This window comes from Ahaetulla prasina, chromosome 8 (genome assembly GCF_028640845.1).
Source record: "Ahaetulla prasina isolate Xishuangbanna chromosome 8, ASM2864084v1, whole genome shotgun sequence".
Taxonomy (NCBI): domain Eukaryota; kingdom Metazoa; phylum Chordata; class Lepidosauria; order Squamata; family Colubridae; genus Ahaetulla; species Ahaetulla prasina.
The window spans coordinates 62,143,437-62,166,722 of NC_080546.1; the positions used below are offsets into that span (position 1 = coordinate 62,143,437).

Sequence of the window (23,286 nt, forward strand, 5' to 3'; positions counted from 1 at the left end):
TGCTGTTACCACATGCCTCCCACCGACCCGTACGCTCCCATAGAGAGGGACTTCTCAGGGTGCCGTCCGCCAAACAATGTCGGCTGGCGGCCCCCAGGGGAAGGGCCTTCTGTGTGGGGGCTCCCACACTCTGGAACGAGCTTCCCCCGGGTCTACGTCAAATACCTGACCTTCGGAAATTCCGTCGCGAACTGAAGACACATCTCTTTATTCGCGCGGGGCTGGCTTAAATTGGATTTTTAATGTGAAATTTTATTAATTTTTAAACGGGGTTTTTAGTTTACGGTAATTTTAATTTCAGGCTAATTTTAAATAAGTTTTTTAAATGGTATTTTAACCTGTATATTTGTATTGCTGGTTTTATCTTGCCTGTACACCGCCCTGAGTCCTTCGGGAGAAGGGCGGTATAAAAATCTAAATAATAATAATAATAATAATAATAATAATAATAATAATAATAATAATAATAATAATAATAATAATAATAATAATAATTTTGCAAAGGGAGCCTACATGAATGCAATTTCCCTGTAGACTTAACGGAGGGAAGGCCTAAAAGACCTAAGTCTTCCCTCTATTTTCAAACATTCAGTCCTCAATTCACAGAGAACAGAGGCCTAAAATAGTGCAAGATTACATAAGAACAGTAGTGCGAGATCTTGCGCTACTGATCTTGCATGATCTTGTGGTGTGTTAGGCTTCTGTTCTCTGTGAATGCACTGAAGGCCTGAAGCAACCAAGCAGGCAAAGAAACTATGACAGATCATTGCAAGGTAAGTGAGTATCAAGAGGAGGAGTTCCTGCGAAGACCCAGCCTGCGGGGGGTGGAATAGGCAGGGCGAATGTTGCAGCGCCTCTGCTGTCGTTCATAAGTGTGAACAATGGCCATGGTGCTGCAACATTCGTAATTTCGAGACTGGTTCATAAGTACTTGGGGGCAGTGGTGAAATTCAAAAATTTTTACTACCAATTCCGTGGGCGTGATGTGACTTGGTGGACGTGGCAGGGGAAGGTTACTGCAAAATCTCCATTCCCACCCCACTCCAGGGGAAGGATACTGCAAAATTCCCATTCCTTCCCACTCCTGGGAGAAGGATATTGTAAAATCTCCATTCCCACCCCACTCTGGGGCCAGCCAGAGTTGGCATTTGCCAGTTCTCCAAACTACTCAAAATTTCTGGTACCGGTTCTCCAAACTACTCAAAATTTCTGGTACCGTTCTCCAGAACCTGTCATAACCTGCTGGATTTCACCCCTGCTTGGGGAGCTAGGTCATAACTTCAAACAGTTGCTAAGAACTGTCATAATTTGTAGATTACCTATTCATGTTGTTGTTGTTGTTGTTATAACTTCAAACAGTTGCTAAGAACTGTCGTAATTTGTAGATTACCTATACATGTTGTTGTTGTTGTTGTAAAAAATAGAATAGAACTTTTTCTTTGAGTTTTCTTTTGGTAATACCAGGAATTAACAATAATGAAAACTTATAAAACTGTGACTTAATACATGATTCTAATTCATTATTAATACCTGACATTTTACTGAGATTTTTTTAAATTTTCTGCTTAAGTAAATCTTGAAATTAAGTTATCTTCTTCACCAAAGAGCCACTTTGAAAAATAAGAAATATATACAATTCTCAGCTATGGGATTTTTTTGTAAGGATCTCTGCACAATTGGATAATAGGTCCTTTGGTAGCAAAGTTCTATTTTTATTTTGTGCCTGTTGTTCAGTCTGAGTTTCCAATGTGTAATGCTGGTGGTTGTGAAAGATATCTAGTTATAGTTATACTTCTTAATGCTTCTGTTCTATGATACATTGTTCCACATTAGATGAACATTACATTTTGAAATATTTCCCTGTTGGAATATTCCCACAGGTACAATTTTTAAACCTTTTCCATTTTTAAATCCTGGAATTGATTTTACTGTCCAAAAGTTTTTTAATATTGGGAACTGTTGAAAAATAGTACAATACTGTTCTAATCTAATTCAGACTCCACAATGTGATTCTGTTGGATAGGGTTTATCTACTTAGTGCTGTCCTGCTACTAGCAAGAATTAAAAAAATCAAAAGGGCAACATTCGCAGGCACCTGCAGGCTTCAGAGACAAACTGATTTTTTTTAAAAAAGTAATGGGTGTTTGCAATAACATTACTGGCATCATCCTTGAATTGCACAGCACAAGACATAAAGATTAATAACAAAAATTGATGTATAGCATGAGAGTGTCTTAGTAGTTGTCCTTTTTTCATTTTGTTGTTGATAATAGTATATGTTTTTTACTCTTTCATGCTCCATTTTTATAATAGGGGATGGAGTGCTAGATCTCTCTACGAAGAAAACAAACTTGGAACAGTCACAGTATGATGGGTCATGTTCTGAAAATTCATTGTCTGGGTAAGCGTAATAAGCATTACTTTGCTTTATTTTAAAGGGAGTAGGTGGAAGTAAGACAAATGTGAAGATTTATTTTGGAATTAACTGATATAAAATGTATTTTGACACACTCTTCTTCTTTGCTTATGCCAGGGTTTCACTCATAATTGTATGTTTGTGTATAACTCATATAATTCATTTTGTGTTTTTCACTTTTTCTGTTAAAGAAAAGTTATCAGAACAATCACCAAACTTTAGTTCATGTTCCTAAAAATAAAATAAAATGCTTATGTACATAGTACAATTAGGAAACTAAGTAGTAGAATCAAATCTATTTGATATGAGTTTAAACCTTTACCATTGGAAAAAGAGAAATATTTTACAATATAATAGATTTTGGATGTTAGAAGAAAATTAAAGGAACTACAATTTTAGTACCCCAAAAAGAGAGTGCTCTTGCATTTTTATTTTACTATGGTATGTGATGTCATACTACCAAGATACCATTTATGAATGGTTAATATGCTGCTGTAATAAATATTTACTGAAATTACATTGAAGTAACATGTTATAATTCTGACATCTTTCCAGTCATAAAAGTCACTTATCATTTGTGTAATAGAATTATTCCTTTGGGGGGGAAAAAACCCAGAAAAACTGCTTGCATTGCGTATCTTTCTTTCTATCTCCCTGTCCCCCTACTAGTCATACAGATTTCTAACTTTACTAGAAATTAGAAGTAGTATTTAGGACTTTTAATTGCATTTTTACAAAAACTGGATGTGTTAAGGTTCTTTTTAATAGTTATAAACAACGTTTCTATAAGGGGGTTGACTCTTTTATTACTTGTTTAGCGGTAACGTCACGTTTCTACTAACAAAATTCCTTTAGGATGGGGACATTCAGTGGATGTTAGATTGTGAAAAGAAAAGTTTTAAGTGTTACTCTGCGAGCATCTGTCAAAAGGGAATTGAAAACAGATGACAGTTACCAAATCTTGAGTTAGGATTTAAAGTTCTTGGGAGGGCTGCTCTAGAAGCTGGGCTATCATTTTCTCACATGGTCCTACCAGAACTCTAACAATTGCTATGGTAATCAATAGCTACCACAACTCAAAGCCTTAAAAGTGTCAGAAGCAGTGATGTTACCTAAGCAAGGAGTATAATAAAGGAGTGGACCCTTCCCTTCCATAGCTGTGTGAGAGTCTCTCATGCATCAGTTCACCATCGTTTCATTCCATCCATCCAGGAGACTCCACAGAAACAGAGAGGACTTTGTGGAAAGAAGTGCTGAGTTTGCAGATGGTTTGCTCTCAAAAGCCTTGAAAGACGTTCAGTCTGGAGCACTGGACATTAATAAAGCAGGCATCCTTTATGGCATACCTCAAAAAACTTTACTTCTCCACTTAGAAGCCTTACCAGCAGGAAACCCTGCACTCTTTAAAAACAAAACTCGAGATTTCAAGGACATCTGTTCTTATAAGGACAGTCCAGAGCCCTGTGCCGTGCTGCAAAAAGTAGCCTTGTGGGCAAAAGCTCAAGCAGAGTGCACAGAAAAAAATAAACTTAGTCTACTTGAAACCTCAGAATTAAGATTCCCAACAGCTTCCAATTACCTCCATCAGTTAACTTTGCAAAGAATGGTCGCTCAGTTTAAAGAAAAAAATGAAAATGTACAATATGAAATGTCAGCTCCAGCTGTGCAATTAAAAATTCCTCAGCTGAGGATCAGTGCTGTTCCCAAACAGCATGAGAATGCTGGACTTCTGGATGTCATGTACCATGTTTCCAAAACCTCATCAGTCTTAGAAGGATCAGCTCTTCAAAAACTGAAAACTATATTCCCCAAACAGAACAAAGTGGAATGTTCTGCATCTGTAACTCCTTCAAGTCTGGATACCTATTTTCTGCATGGGGACCTCTCTCCTTTGTGTCTTAATACTAAGAATGGCATTGTTGATGGCACCTCCGAATCCACAGAAGACGGCTTAGACCGTAAGGATAATAAACAACCAAGGAAAAAACGTGGTCGCTACCGGCAATATGATCATGAAATAATGGAGGAAGCTATTACAATGGTAATGAGCGGGAAAATGAGCGTTTCCAAAGCACAAGGGATCTATGGGGTACCTCACAGCACTTTAGAATACAAAGTTAAAGAGAGATCTGGAACTTTGAAGACACCTCCGAAGAAAAAGCTTCGATTACCAGACACTGGGATGTTTAATATCTCTGATTCAGGGACTGGCACCTGCAAAAACAGCAGCAAGCCTATGTAGTTAATTTGTTAAAAACACTCTGTGTGTGTGTGTGTGTAAGTGTGTAAGTGAATGAGTGTACATGTGTGTGAATGTACATGTGCGTGCGCGCATGTGCAGGTGTAAGCATATATGCGGGAGAAACAAATGTTCACTTAGAAGAAATGAAATTTTGCAGTTCAGAAACCACATACATGCCTTTTTGAAGAATAATTTTATTCAGGGTTTTCACTGTGGACAATATAGAATTGATCACAATTGTGATAGTTTGTATTTAATCCTTGTACAAATAAGTGAAAAGGATTCAGGTTTTATTTAGTTGTCAGCATAAAATGTTGGGAACTTCTATTTGTCATGTGAAATATTACTTTTTACTGGTGAAGATTGACCCCAGCTCAGTAATCCATCCTATTAAGGAAATACATGATTTGTGCTTTTAGGGCATTTATCCTCTCAAAATATTTTCAGAAGTCGCTCGCAACTGAAAATAAGCAAATCAAAGGAAGAGGACAGTTCTAGTTTCTTACTGTGGAAACTGATATGAAGTATTAGTTAAAACCAGACAATGGAAAAAGAAAGTACATTAGAGCGTAACATTGGATATAAAGTAAATATTTCATTTTTAAAAGTGTGTTAGCAACAAAACTGGATTATTAAAATGTTGTTGGTTTAGCAAGAAATTGGTGTTTACAAAATATATGCTTGTAAAAACTGACAAATTTAGTTGTAGCTATAGAATAACTCTGAAATGAGATGGAATACTAAAGGCATACATAAAATGATTTTCCTTTAGTATGGAAAATAAGCTAACTTATAAGGGTTAAAGAGAAAAGTTGGAATGCATATTAGAGCATGTTTCATAATGTGCACAGAATGAGCTTGAAAATGGTTATATTGATTTAAGTGTGCTGGTAGTTAGTTGGTTTTATGACTACTTACATTTATTTAAGGATTGTTTAACACTCCTATTGAAAAACCTCACAATAACAGTAACGTTTTCGCTGCTGTGACAATAACAGTAACGTTTTCGCTGCTGTGACCTTTCAAACCCTTTTCAGTTTATCAAAATGAATATCAGGTTTTCATTTTGGTGGGCCGACACATCATTATTTTGCTAATAACCAAATCTTGCCGTTCAGGGTCTTGATAGAATTACCGATTTAAAAAACAGTAAAAACTGTTTTGAACTTTCAGTACTAGAAATTCTTTGTATATTTACTATTTGGAAGCTGGGCATTTCATTTTATTTATTTTATAATATAAGAACTGTTTTTTGAGGAGATATACACTTATATATATAATATATATAAGAAAACTCAAAGGACAGTTTTTTATATTACAGTTTTTGAATGATCTTCAGATAACTCATAATTGGAAAGGATCCTTCTCACAGAAAAAATCCAGTAGGGTTCAGAAAGAAATGTGTTCATTTTACAAATGTGCTAACAGACCTCTGAGCTTCAAGGGGATTAAAAGGTTTGCATGCTTTTCTTGTATTCCTAGGCAATTGCACTACTTACTAAAATTATATAAGCTGTGGCATTTGTGTTATCTTTATCAAATACCTATCAGGGTGGGGATTCAAAAACTTGCAGTTACTTACTGATTGATTGATCGATTGATGGATTGATTGATCAATTGATCGAACATATGCCTCAATGGATCTTTAGTTAGGGACCAAAGGGAGGAATAAATTTCTCTGGAGTTCTACAGCAGTTTCACTGTGGGTAAGCAGTTACTTACTAAAAGGACCATACTCATTTGATTTTATATATTATATAAATATAGTTTCCTACCATTTCTACATATGAATGAAGACATCAATTTTTCATTGAAAAAACTAGATTTTTATGGGGAAAAATAATATTTCCAAAATTGTTATTTTTCCCATATATGGATGACTGAATATGTTTAACTTACCTTAATATAAGAGTTCTTTCTTTAAATTCTGTGAATTGTACTGTCTATAGTATATTCACATTTGATACTTTTTGAAGATGTCATTCAACTTGGTAATTTCAGAATAGACTAGGAAGAATTTTGACCCCTAATAAGTTGGGGTTACTTACAAATGAAAGCAACGCAACCATGTAATCAGTTCATTCAGAATTTATATGATTTGTGCTGAATTTTCTTCAGCTCAACTGCATGGGAAACAAGCTCAAAAATAAAAAGTCATACCACAGATGAGATTAACATTTGTCAAAGTCATCCTTAATTTTAGAGAACTAAGCCATATGTTCATCAGGATTAAGATTATTCGTTAATAATATATTTCCCCAGTAGAAAACAAGATTTCAGGTTTATTTGGAGGACTGCTAGGACCTATGGTTCATTGCTTGATGTGTGGACTTTACATCCAACCTACTGTTACAACTCCTTACTTCGCCCAGCTTATTCTTGAAGGTTATGAGATAAGGATAGGATGAGCAGGGAAGGAGGAAGAATACACCCATTCAAGACTGGGACTTGTTTGTTCCCAGCCTGTTTTTTAAATGTTTTAGACAATATTAAATTCATGTCTATATCGAAGACAAATTGCAGTACTCTTTTAATATCATTTAAATGGTGGCCTGACCAAAAAGTAACAGGATTCATAAAATCAGGGATCATTTTGCTATTGACTTTAACTGTGGTAGTTTTGTATGTAATGTTATAATTAATTTTCAGCATTTTCGTACTTGTATTTATTTTTGGCCAGAAATAGTATATTAAAATATTTTTTGATAGTTTGTAGATAATGTTCAACCTGTAAATTTTAATAAGAAACATTAATTATTTGTAATGAATAGGCTGAACCTTTGATTATACAACTGAGGAAAGGCAGGGAAATACATAAACTTCCCCCTCATCCACCCCATTGTATCCATTCAAAAGGCTATTTAAATTATAATTTTAAACTATTTTTCAAATTCAGTTATCAGTCACTACTTAGAAATTGACAAGTTTCTGAAAATTCATTTTTCAGTAGACTTTTAAATGAAGATGAAAGCAGGCCTTCTTGCTTTCTACTTATTTGAATGTTTCTCAAGTATTTTATATTAAAAAGAAAAAAACAGTGCCTCTGTTTTTAGAACTACTGCTCAGTAAATTAAACAACTTCTGGTAGCTAATGACTATTTTATATTAAATTAAATTGTATAATAACTTTAGTGAGACTGATTTTTTTAGCTGTTTACAGTACAAATACTTGTATTTGTGTTTTGTTTTTGTTTTAAATTGCAGTATTTTCATTGTTGCAGTAATTTAGTAAAACTCTGTGGCTGCCTTGATTTTTGACAGATTTTGTTAATAACTGATATATAGGCAATTAGTTCTATTTATGCATAAATCAATTGCACTATAATTCATGAATTATTTATTACAATATTTTCTAATGAATTTCATGTATTTGTCTTGTGTTGTATATGTACTGTAATTCTGTTTCCTCTTTATGTTGTTATATTTCCAGATCTGATTGTATGAATTTGTTAATGTGTTTCTATGTTGTAATTTTTAGTAAAGCACTTCAATGCTTTTGCACATAAATTTACAACACTGATGTGTGATTGACTCGTCATTCAGTAAAAGGAAAATTCTTCATGTTGGCTTACTTGATTTACTCTATGGGCCTAATTTTATTGGTAAAATGGCAGTGCAGACTGAACCATAAAGTAAGGCACATTAGATACCAGGAAAGATACTTAATAGATAAAGTGCTGCTCTTTTGCACATCCACATATTTCTTTGTGCAGTAAGACCTCAAATTGAATTGTAGCATTATAACTAACGCTAGTGCTATAATTAATGCTAAATTATGTTCATAAATTTTCATTTGCAGCCTGCATAGTTCAATTGAGCTCAGTTTCCAGGACTTCAGAATTGTGTGACTTTTATGGTACAAAATATGTTAATAAACACGTTCTATTTAATAATGTTACAATTTTTCTATTACATAGGTGAGGAAAAGATTACGAAGTTTGAATTGTTGGTACATATATACCATAGTATATACATGTCTACTAAATGTGTGCACTGAGGATCAGCAAGTAAACCTTAATAAAGATTGTGAAGGGACAGATTACTGAAGAGATACAAGAGATATCACTTTCCATACTAAATGTGTGAACATTCCATACTACTGTGTGAACACGGCTAAACATACACATAGTTATACATGCAAAATTCAGAGCAAGATTTATCATTTTTGCTTACAGTATAGTTACCAAATAGTTTCATAAGCCCTGCTTTGCAGAACTCTTTATTGTCAGTACTTTCATTGCAAAGAAGTCATACTTGTAGATGGAGTCGCCCTTTGAAGGATCACATCATTCAGCCATCTAAATGCCTATTAATTCTCAGATTAGCAGTGACTTGTCACCCTAATGGGTAGAAGCCTGAGATAATTTAGCTGGAGATAATGGATATTTAATATTATTTTACATAGATTTCCAAAGACATGTTATTGATGTTGCATTCTATTAATTGGTTTCTTCAGAAAGGCGGGAATCAAACAGTCATTTCTTAAACTGGTTAGACAGGAAACCTGATATATTACTATCATATGGTTGTAATTTTGGCGTAGATTTCACTTTATTGCTGGGACAGTGTGTCATGTTCAGAGTTTGGTGATCTGTTTGAAATACATTACTTTTCTGAAACAGAATTGTATATTACTACATTTAAAAGTATTGATAGACATTAATATTTGAGACTGCATTATGCAATTTTCCCCCTTAAATCACGATTTACTTTTTGTTGTGAACAATTAACTTTTCAGTTTGAATTAATGACTTGGTAAGTAGTAACAATTTTTAATATTTTGTAGTTGGAATATTTCAACCAGTAGGTGTTGTAGGTGAATTCTTAGTTATATTCAACTTCACTGATTTACTTCTAGGAGACGCATATTTATACACATAGGGGTGTGTGTGTGTGTGTGTGTGTGTGTGTAATCACTGTGTGTATATAGTTTTTTATAAACTAAAATATATATAGATAAATATATATCTGCCATCTGAAAGCCACTATAATAATTAATAAAATAGAGCTCTGTATATAGTTTAGTTTACAAGAAAACTATACATTATATATTGCAGTTTGTTAACCTTGTCCCTCAAGGTCCTAAGAAGTCCATTTGGGTTAAATTCCAATTATACACAAGAGAAAGACAATGAAATAAATTTGTGGCAAAAACTTAAAAAGAAATGATTCTCTGAGAAGATAGCTTACTTTTAATTAAAAAGAAATTGATCAAGTTAAGCACATTTTTATTTTCATTAATGTAATAAGAGAATTAAATATACTAATCTGCTTAATTGTATACTTTCCCTCTAAAATAAATTCATAAAAAGGAATTCGTTTTTATTCCATTGGATCTTTCATAGAAAAGCTTTAAAATGACATTAATTTATATATTTGTACTCCTCCCTAATCCTAAATATCATTATTAAAAATAAAGGGCTGCTCAACAAACTGTCAGTCTCCTCCATAAATATGACACTTAAGTACAAAAATTGTGCCTTGTACATATGATGTCATCTCCGTGCTGGGTATATGTATAGTCCAAAATGTATTTTTAAGATACATGGGATTCCTTATTTAAAAGTGGAATTTATACAGAAGACATTTAAGTCCCTGTTGATTTCAATATAATTTGTGTATGATCAAAATATAGTTAGGATCACAATCATAATTTATTTATTTAAATGTTAAATTAAAAAATATTTCTTTAATTGCACTTGAAATAATTAACAGGATGCTACTGAATGCATTACATCGAAAAACACATATTGCTAAACCTTTTTGTTAAGTTTTTTTCCCTTTTCTTTTACAATGTGTTTACAAAATGCATTGAGTGGAAGTGTAACATTTTTATAAATATAATATTTTTATAAGCTTTGAATGATACCATATTTTCATTAGGTTTTATCATATGTTCCATATTTAATTGTAATTTACTTTTTGTTTCGATCTGCTTTATGTTTTCAGTTCAAGTACAGCTGCTGGTGCAAAACTAGAGGAAACAACTAAATTGGAAAGAGGAAACTCTACTCTAAACAAGGTGTTGGCTTCCTTATGTTCATATCATTGGCATCAGACTTTAGCCATGTTGAAATTTTTCATCCAAGAATCATGTTATTCAGGTTACAGTAGTCAACTGCCTTACCTTAAATATTCTGAGAGAGAGGAAGATGAGGTTCATATTCCAGGCTTCAGTTGTGATGACAACATACTGATGAAAAGGTGCCGTTCACAAAATGTAAGACCAAATAAGGATTGTTTAACATGCCACTCAATGGCCCCAGACTTTGTTAACACAGTGATGAACAAAGAAAATTCTTTGCTTTGCCATCCTCATGGGTGTTGTCCCAAACAGCTACAACTGTGTAAGATCTATTCTACCTGGGCAGATTTGTACACATACCTCTTTTCAAGAGGGCAAAAAATTAATAGAGGTAGCCAAGACCGCAGCCCTTCACCACCTCCATTGTCTCCTGTGGAAGCTGATGGATACAATTCTCTGAAGGAATTGGCTGAAGATAACAGGCCTGAAAAAAACTGTAACCAGCCTCCTTCATTGTTTCCCGCTGAACTTGAGAAAGATCAAACATATCTTGCAGAAGTACCCAATAACCTGCAGGAAGGCATTGTAAGTGTGAATCAAGAAAATAGCCTTACAATTTCTGATAAGCTTGAAAAGGTTGAAAATGCTGATGTGTTTCAGGATTTAATGGATCGAATCAATGAGAAGTTGAAATCAATAGAAACTACTGATACAGAAGTATTGGCAAAATTACCTAAAAGTGATGGGAGAACAGAAGCCGATTCTAAATTGCGGAACTTCATTACATCTCTCTTACATGATGCTAAGGCCAATGATTATAATTTTACAGAATTACTGAATCAACAAGATAAACAAGTAGAAAATAAAATTATCCAAACAAGATTTCGTAAACGACAAGAAACTTTGTTTGCAATGCATAGTTCTCCCAATTCATGTCTATTTAGACGAAAATCTTTGCAAATCAAAAGAGAGTTGGCTAGCCTTGATGAAACTTTCTTAAGGAAGAAGGCAAGTTCACAGAGAAAAGTTAAAAAATATACAAAAAATGACAAATACAATACATTAAAACAGCTTGATTTACAAGGCTATGAAAATAAAGATGGGACGTATTCTTCTAAGTCAAAGCTTTTGCCACTAGGTCAAGAAGAAACTATAGAACTACCTCTCATCAGCTCAGAAACCAATTCTGATTTTGTAACATTTGCAGGAAACAGCTCTACAACCTCTCAAACAGTCTTGGCTAAAACACAATGTGGAATTGAATTACATGTGGATTCAACTGGTGTGAAAGGAGATTATGATAGAGGCCTGAAAAGAACCAGACATAATATTTTCTCTCCTAGATGGTGCTCTTTGTATGTAGCAAACAATTTTTTATTAAGGAAAAACATAAAATCAAAATCTGCTGCTAACATAAAAGGGGATAAAATTCTCAAAGATTTTCAAGCTAAGTCATGTAGCAATGAAAATATAAATAAGATTATGCAGAAAACCAATCTACATGTTGTTGTAAAGCGTTTGGAAGATACAATCAATATGGCTCCAAAGGCCCCACAGCCCATTTGTAATAGTTATAAAATAGTGGGGGAAATGAAAGACCTTCAAAATTCTGATGCCAACAGTAAATTTAAAAGTGGCCTTATTAGCACGAGTGAAACTGGAAGTAAGGGACAATATGTATTATCACAGAGTTATTTACCAGGTAGAAATAGCAACAAAAATGATTTTAAGCTGACAGTGCCCAAAAAAGAAAATGTATCTTGTGAAGAAGAATATGAAAGACTTTTGAAACCCTCAATTTTAGATTCAAACATTTTGACTTTAAATAAGGAGGAATCCCAAGGAAATTCTAATTTGGGGAATAATTCATCAACATTGAATTACACTAGCCCTATAAAACTTATGTTCCTTTCCAAGATAAATAGCAGTGAAGGAGTCAAGTACACACTAACCTCTGTAAATGATTCATCCAAATTAAACATAGATCTCTGTTCTCTTCAGGAGAAAACAAATAAGCTGTTGGGAAAACAGTTGGAGGCAAAGGATTCTGATGAAAAAGCATCTATTGATAAATGCAGTTATAATGAAAATACAGATAAAAATAAAATGAGAACTGGTTTTCCTACAACAGTTGCCACTGTAACCAATCCTAAGTCTAAGGAACAACCTGTGGAACAAGGCAACACTGGATCCTCCCTGAAAAGAAAACCTGGGAGACCCAAAAAAATTGGTCCTCAGGTTGTAAAACAAATTAAGCGTCCAATTGGACGACCTCCCAAACCAAAAGCTGATGTGAGTAATAATGGTAGTCATAGGAAGGACTCCATTGGTGTTGCAAAAAATGCCAACTCTAACATGGAATGCCGAGAGGAAGAGAACATTTACAAAAATATTACAGTGACTATTGTTTTTGGAAGGTCTCGAAGGATTAAGAGATGTGTTTCAGAAGGTAACCTAAGTATAGTTAAAACTGCACCAGAACCTCGCAGCTACTGCAGTGTTGTATGTGACCCTGATCAAATAACACTGAGCTCAGATGCCAGGAACAACTTGCCAAAAACTAAAATTATGCAATATTCTACAACAGAAAAGACCTCTAGATGTGGCTATGAGGATGTTAGACCCCTAGAAAGTAGCCCTGTGCTACCATCCCATTGCAGCAATATCAGACCAAACCAAAAGCCTTTAAATATAATTAGAAAACCTGGTAGGCCAGCAAAAGTAAAAATATCTGGCATATCAGTGACTGTTAATCAGATTTCATCTCAGGAAAGAAAAGTGTGTATCAACAGTTGCCTGCCTCCCTTAGAGCAAGAAGCTGTGTCCGAAAGAAACGAACCATCTAAGAAAGATGCTAAGCAATGCAATAAAAGAGATGATTTTAAAAGCCTTTGCAATGATGAAGCAGGGAATTTTTCACCCAAGATTATCATTGCTTCAAAAAGGTCTGAAACTCATTTGAGACACTCTCTTAGAAGACCATCATTGCCTTTTGTACATTCATTAGCATCTTCTAGCTCATTTTCTTGTAAACGTGCCTTTTTGCATAAACCGTGTAAACTCAGCCTGAAAAATGGTAAAGATCACAAAGTAAAGCATTCAAAAATGCCACCCAAACATATCTCAGTAAGTACAAGGGCAGACAATGCAAAAAGTAGTTCTGAGAATAGTAAATCTAGATCGATTGGTGAAATGACTTTGGACCCCATAATTTCATCCAATTCCCTTAGATGGTGGGATCCTTCTATTTCTAATGATTCTTTGTTAAAAGAACTAAACTGTAGATATGACCAGATAACTAAGACTTGGTTGCATGTGAATGGAGAAGAATATGAGAAATGGCCATATAATGGAACATGTCATTTTGAACAAGATAGTAGCATTGAAGTATCAAATCCTTTGGACTCCTGCATTTTAGAATTGGAAAATTCACCTATAAGGATGCTTTTCCAGAAAAAATGCAGTATAGATGACCTATGTGCATGGTTTATGCAAACAACCGAAACACAATCACTATCACTAGTCAGAAAAGCAAATGCTCGTAATCCTTTTGAAGTAATTAGTACAAGGCAATTCAAAATGGGAACAAGACAATATGATTGTAATACTAGTCCTTTGAGAAAGCACTTTAAAAAATTTGCACTGTCGACACCTTCAAAATCAACAGGAAAGTTGCAGCTTCTACATAAAATTGTCAGATCTCAAGTCTTAAGTAAGGAGCATAGCTTCACCTTAGCTAAATTGAGAACTAAATTTGAGAACTTGCAACGTGATCGATGGCGACAAGTGAAAAAACTGTATAATCATAGAACATCTGATTGGAAATCAAAAAAGAAAAACTTGCGATTCTTTTGCCAAAGTCAGTGTTTGACTAATGCAAGTAGGAAACTTAACAAAATATGTACAAGCCTTGAGAATGACCCAGTAAAAACTCAACCAACAACTTTGTTGGAATCTTACAGAATCACTTCAGCAACTGGAAATGAAATCAGAGATGCATTTATTCAACAAGATGCACAATTGTCTAACCTCAACACAAAGTGTGACTCGGTCTCAAACTGTAGGCCAAGTAGTAAATCCATGTACAACAATCAGCAAAGTATTGAACAAGCACATACCCCTAATGAATGTAATGAAAGTGCATGGAGAGGGCAAACTTTTAAGGATTGTCGAATATTTTTGAAGAAAATTAATCCGGTGGATAAACAGCATGTGTTTAATAAGAACTTTGCCATCTGTACTTCAGAATCTATGGAACATTGCAGCAGCCACATCTACTGCCCAGAAAAAAACTGTTGTTCTTTGAGGTCCCCCTCTGCTCAGCAGAGCATGGCTGATAATGTTGAATGGAACAGAGGGGCTTCTAACAGAAGCAGGCATTCCAGCTTGCTCACTGAAGTCAAGAAGTCAAACAAACGTGTTGCTTTTCAGGATGGCCCAATGGAGACTCCTAAAAAAATGAAGAAGCGGAAGAAGACACAATGCAAGTTCACTGAGATGAACAGAAGAAAAAGGAATAAGAAGCGGTTATGTAGTACTGGCCAAATATCAAACTGTTACCCAAAATACCACCTGGGTAAGTTTCTTTCATCTCCCTCTCATCCCTTGACAAAATTCTATTAACTTTACATGCACGTGAAATAATTCAAGAAAAAGCTAAATATAGGAAAATAAATTTAACAAAACCAGGGCAATAGTCTAAAACTTCCCATTGTTGATCACACAGCTTAAATAGTGTTTTCAAAAGATTTTCTATTCATTTTTATGAATACTGCATTCTGAATTGAGTCCAGAAAAGTTATGCCGGAAAAGTTTAATACATCTGAATGGGTGTCATTCAGATGACACCAAAGGGTTATTTGAGGGAATAGAGTAGGATTCCTTTCTGCCTCAATTGTCCGGGGGTGTGTGTGTGTGAGACAATTGATTATTCCAATAGTCAGTATTATGCAAAAAATATTTTTTTAAATTATTTAATTCATAATAATTGTTAATGTATTACCAAGTTCTCCATTCTGCTGATCAGGGAAAGACTTTACCACAAGGCTGAAACATATTCTTTATTGAATTGCATATTCCTTATATTTTTTGGCCTATAATTTAAAAAGAGGGAAAGAAGTACAGTAGGCTAAGAGCCAGATATGTATAGATGGGATGAAAGTTCATTAAAAAAAATATGGAAAGCAAACTTTTAAAACACTACATTATGCCAAACTGGGGAAAAGACTAGTTGTTTTGCAATAAAATTTGCATCTAGTAGTGATTAAATAGAAAGTAAAATGTTCTGTCCCGTGTTTCGCTTAATGATACTGTTAAATAAAACAGTTTAAAATAGCAGTGCTTTTGCCCTCCAGAAATAGAAGAAAAGAAATTCTGTATAGCAGGGGTCCCCAACCCCTGGGCTGTGGCCCACTACCAGGCTGTAGCCTATTCAGAATAGGACCGCTGGCTGGAGCGCATGTGTGTGTGAGCACGCATAACTTAACTTGCACAAGCGGCGGGCACTCGTGCATGTGCACACCAGCCTGCTGTTTGCACAAGTTGGTCTGTGCACACCGGCCTGCCACTCATGCAATAGCTGCATGTGTTTGCATACACATCAGCCTACCATATATATGGCCCAGTTCCAGTGGTGGGATTCAACCAGTTCGCACCAGTTCGGGAGAACCGGTTGTTAACTTTCTGAGCAGTTTGGTGAACTGGTTGTTGGAAGAAATCATTAGGGCAGAGAACCGGTTGTTAAATTATTTGAATCCCACCACTGCCCAGTTCCCCTCTTCCCCGCCCACCCCCAGTCGGTCCGCCAAGCTGCAAAGGTTGGGAATCGCTGCTGTATGGAGTTGATTGCCTTTTCTTTTTCTTTTCAGAAGAGCAGCAGTATTGTTTAAGCATGCAGGGTTATTAGAGGAGGAGAGGGGTATTTCAATCTGGACTCTGTCCTTCAAATACCTTAAATTCAAATCCAACTCAGGATCCCCTCTCAGAACATGGAATGCCCATGAATTTATTTCTAATGTGTACAAAGAGCTCTCTCGTGACTGTCTACTTTTTTCAAGGCTAGGATTGTTAGATAGCCACCCAGAGATGGTGCCTCTTTCATTGATATCCCTGTAATTTCAACAGGATTCCAGCTGCATCTGGGCCCCATTGTATAGCCTGATTCCCGACTTCAGCAAAAGGAAGTGAGGGGACAAGAGACCAATAGAGGCCCATGTAATTGCTACTCTGCTGACTATATACTTTAAAATGAAAGGAGATACAAGAGTGACTTGGCCAATTTAGCCTTCATAGCTGTCAAACAAAGAGAGCACCTCTTAAAAACTGATAAAAAGGTAGTTTAAGACAATACGGCTTGGCAGTGCTTCAGATTTGCTCTCCCAGAGGTTTAGATCGTGCAACTTTGGGAGACTGAATGCTAGGCAGTGCACAAACCTCTAAGAGTCATGTGTCTTACAAACAAACCCTGATAACTTTTTCATAGCTTTTCATTGTTTATTTCAGTTTTTTGTTATGTTGTTTTCTCCGTTGTTCAAAGTTTCCAGTACATAAGCATTTTCAGAAAATATGCCAACACTTAGTGGACAATTCCAAAACCATGATAACCCTGAATTCATTTTCTTTCAAAGCTGTTGTAGTTGTAGTTGTGTTATTAAGAGTTCATTTTCCTCTTCCAACAAATCACGAGGAAATGCCCACACTTCAGGGCAGTCTGTACAATGGATTCTTCAATCACAAGTGTAAGTAATTGCATGAATGTAGCACATAAGAATGTGGTCCAAATAAGACACTTTAGGCATTACCATATGGAATCCTCTTATCAAATTTTCCATATGTATTTCAATCAAGAGAGTTCATTCTTCCATATAGTATTTCAAAGCACTGGTGGATTATTTCTCAGGAATACTTCTGTTTTTCACATATTTTTGCTTCCAGGGATTAACAACCACAGGCATAAACCCTTTTTAGTATTATTAGCGATCTAGAATGTCATTGCATCTTAAATAAATAAGATGGACCTTGTACATAGCAGATCATAAGAAAGCTCCACTGAGTTCAATAAAACAGTTATGTGTAATAAGAAGGAATCTCTGAATTTCAGCTGGTTTCCTAGCCAGCATCCTTGAACATTTCATACTGGGAAAAGACACAAAAAGAGAGACACCAACTTGAATGTGCTGTCATTGGGAACAATCTCTCCTGCCCTGCAGAAGGAAAGTGGATCTTGAACCAAGAGTATCAGTGCTGACTTTCAGCATTGGGTCCCTTGTGCTACATCTCTTTTTCCCTCTCTAAGCATCTAAATAATGTGTAATTTGAAGAGCATCACTATAGTTGCAGTTGGTCCTATAGCATTCTTTTTAAGAAAGTCCCCATGACTTTTGCAAACCAGTTCTTCACCATGAGGCACTGCAGTACTTATCTTCTAGGAATTTTATAGTCTTCTCCCCTCCAAAACTGTTTTTTCCAAATTTTCTTATAAATTAAAAATGGTAACTTAAGTGGCCCTAAATTGCTGGTGGCAAGGCCCATTAGATTTCCTGTCTTCCAGCACTCTCTCTAGTTCTCAGCTTCATGAGCAATTTCAGTATGTCTTCTATGACATAATTTGTATTTTCAGGTTCTTACAGCTGCCCAGTCTTGAGGGCCTGCTTCTGCTCTCTACTCGGTGTTTAGTGGAAAAGTATCAAATTTAACTGTATGATCAGGGTATGATTCGCCAGTATTCCTTCTGGGATGGGCTTTTCATTGGAAAATAAATGAATTCACAATGTACAGTACTGATTGCAACCTTTGTGTTTCTGAAAAAGAATGACCTGGGGTTATGGACATACAACTAAATAGTTCTATAAGGTACAATAACGATTTCTTTTTACCTAGTTTCTTCTACTGAGTTTATATTAGGTCATCTGACATCAAGCTTTTCTGTCAATATTTATTATACTGCCTTGGGAGCTTACTTAAAAGTCCACTGCTATTTTAAACCCATTTACACCACTGTCTTGCTCCAGTTTTCCAGCCCAGATGTCTGCTTGAGAGCAGTAGCCCCCCTCTGTTCTGCAGCAAATGTTATTTAGAAATACAGGTAGTTCTTGACTTATAGTTGAATGGAACCTGTCCATCATTAATTTTATTGTGGTGCCTGTTAAACAAATCACTGTGGTTAAGCGAATGCTGTGTGTGTTTTTGCCAGAAAACGAAGTAAATGCCAGCTTTCAGCTTTCATAAAACCCAGGCCACATAGCAGCAGGAAACAGCCATAACTGCAGCCTGGTTGCTGAGTACCCAAAATTTGGTCATGTGATGCTGGAGGAGGTTGACTGTCAGAACTTCAAATCCAGATCATAAGTAACCTCCTGACAGATCCTTTGTAATTTGAATGGTTGCTAAGCGACTAGTTATAAATTAAGGACTATCTATATACCTATATTAGTGCTTATTCTAAAGATAGTGTGTGATCAGTAATCCATGGCTTGCTGACTTGATTGGATCTTGGGAAAAATGTATGGAAAAAACCCAGGAGAAATCCCAAAAAAAAAATCTCAGGAGAAGGCAAGAAAGGTCATAATATATACTATTTCTATTTCACTGCTTATTCATCCACTTCAAAGTGATTTTCTAGAATTCTTCATCCATTTTTATTTTATCACTTTGGATTACTGTCCAAATGTGACAAGCTTATTACACATCCCAAGTTCATTTAAAAAGCATAAAATCAAAAGCAAAGTTTGAGAAAATTTTGTTTCTTCAATCTTTCCATTATGAATAATTATCCAACTGCCCTTTTCCTTTCCACTTGCTGCTTTTACTCAGCAGTTGTCTTCTCTTGTGATTGTGAAGTTTCTTTGAAAACCTGAGATTATGGATTATCCAGACAACACAGAGCCGTAGTAAATCTTTGAAAGAAAAAGGCTAGAACTTAAGAACCAAGTATGAAAATAAAGAGTTAGCATATAGTTCATTTAATACTGAAAACATTCCTCTTTGTGAGACTAGACCTGTGGCAGAATTTACACCCTTGTGTACTCAGACACTCAGGCACACTCTTACATTAGGCAAACGCTTATGCGTAATATCTGCCTCTTTGCTTGCACCAACAACATAGCGTCCCTTATACATATATGTACAGAAATGCACACCATTCATATTAATTGGTATTTCTTTTTCTGACTCATTCTGTTTCATCATTTGAAAAGAGACAGCAGGAATTTTCAGATGGTCTCAGTCTTTTTTCTTTCAGATCTAAAATAGCTAGATTTTGATATTTTGTAGAATTGAAAGATTTTTCAAAAAACTTCAGATATCTAAAATGCTGATTAATATTCTGCCGCTGTAAGAGAAGATGAACAAATGTTCATCTTCCTAAATATGAAATGAAATGCAAAATACTTTTTGTAATATTCACTGACAATTTGTTATATAAATTATTTAAAAACTATGAGAATTTATAAAATGCAAACATGTATGGGGAAATAGCTACAGTATATTTTTGTTTCTTGCTTTTAAAATTCTTGCTTTTTAAGAAGTAAAACAGTAGTTATGTTATGCTGGAAGTCAACATGAAATCAGGATATTTAGGGGTATTTCCCGAAAAGGAGTAAAAAATAAATAAAAATAGGAGCCCTAGCTCTGCAATTGAAGTCTTGTCCTCTAATCGTTGGATGTGATTTCCCATTTTGACTTCTTCTTTTTTTTACCCCAGACACCTATAGTAAGTATATACTTGTAAGCTTGTTTTTTTATGGCAAGAAAAATATGAATGAAGCATTAAACTGTTGCTTAGTGAAATCCTTTTTGAGTACAGGCTGGAACTGGATCAGGTTTCTTCATTGAGAGTTTCTGAATCAAAGGTTTGGCCCTCACACGGAGTTCCAGTCAGATCCTTCCAGGGCTTTGAGATTTAGTGGGAACATTGACCTACATGCATTATATCTCTCAATACTCTCCATTTTTCTTCATCCAATGCTGTGTCTTTTGGTGTTCAAACTAGTGAGTTCTAAAGCAGTATTGAGTCACCTTACCAAGTTTTGGCTTTACGGTTTTGAAGCCTTCTTCCACACTGGAGTAAACTTCTCCCTTTCAGCAGACATAGTTTCACTTTATTTGCATTTTTTCTTGTGGATTCTTTCTAAAACTGGTAACCTAAACATCAGATTTTGGAAGCAGTCTTAAAAGCTTTTGAGGCCTTGAGTACTTTTCAGGAGTGTCAAACTGGCGGCCCATGGGCCGGATGCATCACACGCAGGCCACGCCCACTCTCAGCTCCACAAAGAGAAAAAGCATTGTGAAATGTCATGTGATGGCAACATGATGCCGCAAGTTTGACACCCATGGTTTAGATTATGTATCTATGGCTTTTGTCTTCCCGTTCCACTTGCTGCTGTTCCAAACTCCCAGAGAATCACTGTTGGCTACTTCACAAGGTCCCTTTCAAACATCGCTGGGATACAGTGCCAAAAGTATATCCTACTAACAGAAGTAGAGTTGGTTGTCGGAATTGATTAAAAGATATGCTTCAAAATGGAACAGCATATATGAAAAACATTTTTAAAACTTTTCAAACCAGCCATAGCTTTCTATAGGCTCATCAGTTGTTTGAAAGCTGCTCTATCTTGGCAATTGTGTCCCTGCCCATCTAATTTGCTACACTAGGGCAAAAATTCAGTGCTTTTCAGTATTCAAATCAGTCCTGACCCAGCCACTTTCCATTTTGATCAGGCCCATCTGCTTGGTCTGTTTGTCAACAATTGAATGAATCTACCCCCTGGACATTAACATTGAAAAATCCTCACCATCTTCTCTAGTAAAACAAGGCCAGCCAAGTCAAAGCCTTCCTCTTTACCAAGAGCTCCCTATCTTCAGACACTGAACATCAACAGCAGAACAATACCGTCACAATCAAACGCAGCACTGCCACACTTTAGGCTCAATTTCAGATGCACCTAATATACTTATACTATATCTAACTGAACTCAAGCATGGAAAGGCCCCTGCTTTCTGTCTATCCTAGGATCATGTGGTCTCATATACAAACTTCCAGAAGGTTTGTCTTTTATGCACCATTGCCTGTGGAGGTTCTGACTACTGATGCATATTGGACAAAATGTCTTCTGCCCCTCCATTTTGGATAGTTCTTGTAACAGTCATATCAACACATACAAGCTCCTTGAGGTTTTCAAGATGGCATACTTTACTTCCAAACTGTATCACTCTATTAACAAACAGGGTAGTACGAAGTTGGCCTCAGTACTGCAATTATCCTTCAACCATGGAACTGAAGTCACTGTTTATCAACAAAGATATTTTAGGACATGTGTGGGAGGTCCAGTGGGCATCTATAGGCACCATCTCCCATATTTTTATCCAGTATAATCTAAATTTAGTCTCAGGAGTTCCAGCAAGGGTGATCAGATGCTACACAGCTGTCTTCATATGGTCCTTCTTTTCTGATTATTTTCTGAGTTGTGATAGGCTGTATTGGGCTTGATCCTGTAGACTCAGTCTTCTAACTGAATACATTTTAATCTTAATCCTATACTGAACTAATGGGAACTAACTTTGTCCTAGCATCTTCCTGCTGATTGCAGGTATCTCCAAACCCAAGATAAAAATTTAACTATTTCATTGGTACCCTCCATATTCTTTGCTGGTACTGGCACGGAACTTCTTGGTCATTTTTCTATGTTGATGTCTTCCCCATTCGAGCTTCCGAGCTGCTTGACTCTAAACATTCAACAACTTCTCTTCCATGGGTATCATAAAATATGACCTTACAGGTGAACGGGGGAGTTTTGTGCATCGCGAGCAGCCCCTTGCCTCTCCTTGACTATGTATAGAGGGAGGTTGATTTTGTGCCTTGATGTATCCTTTTAGTCCAAGGTTGTTTTAGCTTTTTGTTTTTAATCTGCCACAGTAGGCTTTATTCACAGGCTTCCTATTTGAGAGCAACCATTTTCTCTAACTTTATGAGAGCTGATATTTTCCAGGTAAGCAGCAAATTGATCGTATTTGTTAATGACTGAGTTGGCAGTAAAGAACTGGTTACTTCTATGTCATTGAGCTTCTTTAAGTGCAATTCAAGGAACCCGTTCTTATACTCACATTGCTCTTCCATGGTCCAGTGGCTCCTGTCAGGTTCCACACATGTAAGAGGTGAAATATTACCTCTTACATTATCAGGTGTATATGCAAATATGCACAAGGGAACAAACTTTCACTAAAAAAATTTAAAACCTTGGAAGTTTCTAATGAATAGGGAAGACCCAAAGCCCACTGGAAGAATCTCAGTGGCAGGTAAGAACCTCTGCTTTCCTCAACCTTTCTCCACCAGTGTTTCTGTCAGGGTTCCAAGGAATTTTCTTTTTGCTTCTTAATTGCCAGTTTCTCTACCTTGGCAATGTTAAAGATATGTGGGCTTCAAATCCCAGAATTTCCCAGCCAACCATGATGGAGTCCACATACCTTAAAATTGTCAAGGTGGAGAACACTATTCTATACCAATGAGGACAGTCAAAGCTGGTAGTACTAATGACATTTGAATTGTCCTTCGTTAACTGTTAATAAGGCTTATGAAATGATGCAGTCTGCTAAGAGGAATTAGACATG

General features: G+C 35.8%; 1 protein-coding gene across 7 annotated transcripts in view; it reads left to right on the top strand.

Annotated features, from left to right (window-relative positions):
• Window positions 1-23,286, top strand: part of LCORL (ligand dependent nuclear receptor corepressor like) — a 247,014-nt gene that overhangs the window by 171,494 nt on the left and 52,234 nt on the right. For 3 of the 7 annotated variants that reach the window (XM_058193338.1, XM_058193336.1, XM_058193337.1), the window contains exon 6: window positions 2,314-2,401. In XM_058193338.1, coding sequence (XP_058049321.1) covers window positions 2,314-2,401 — 88 coding nt within the window. Of the gene's footprint in view, window positions 1-2,313; window positions 2,402-10,607; window positions 15,260-23,286 lie in introns of all 7 variants that reach the window. The other 4 variants (XM_058193332.1, XM_058193333.1, XM_058193334.1 and 1 more) reach the window with 3 other exon arrangements.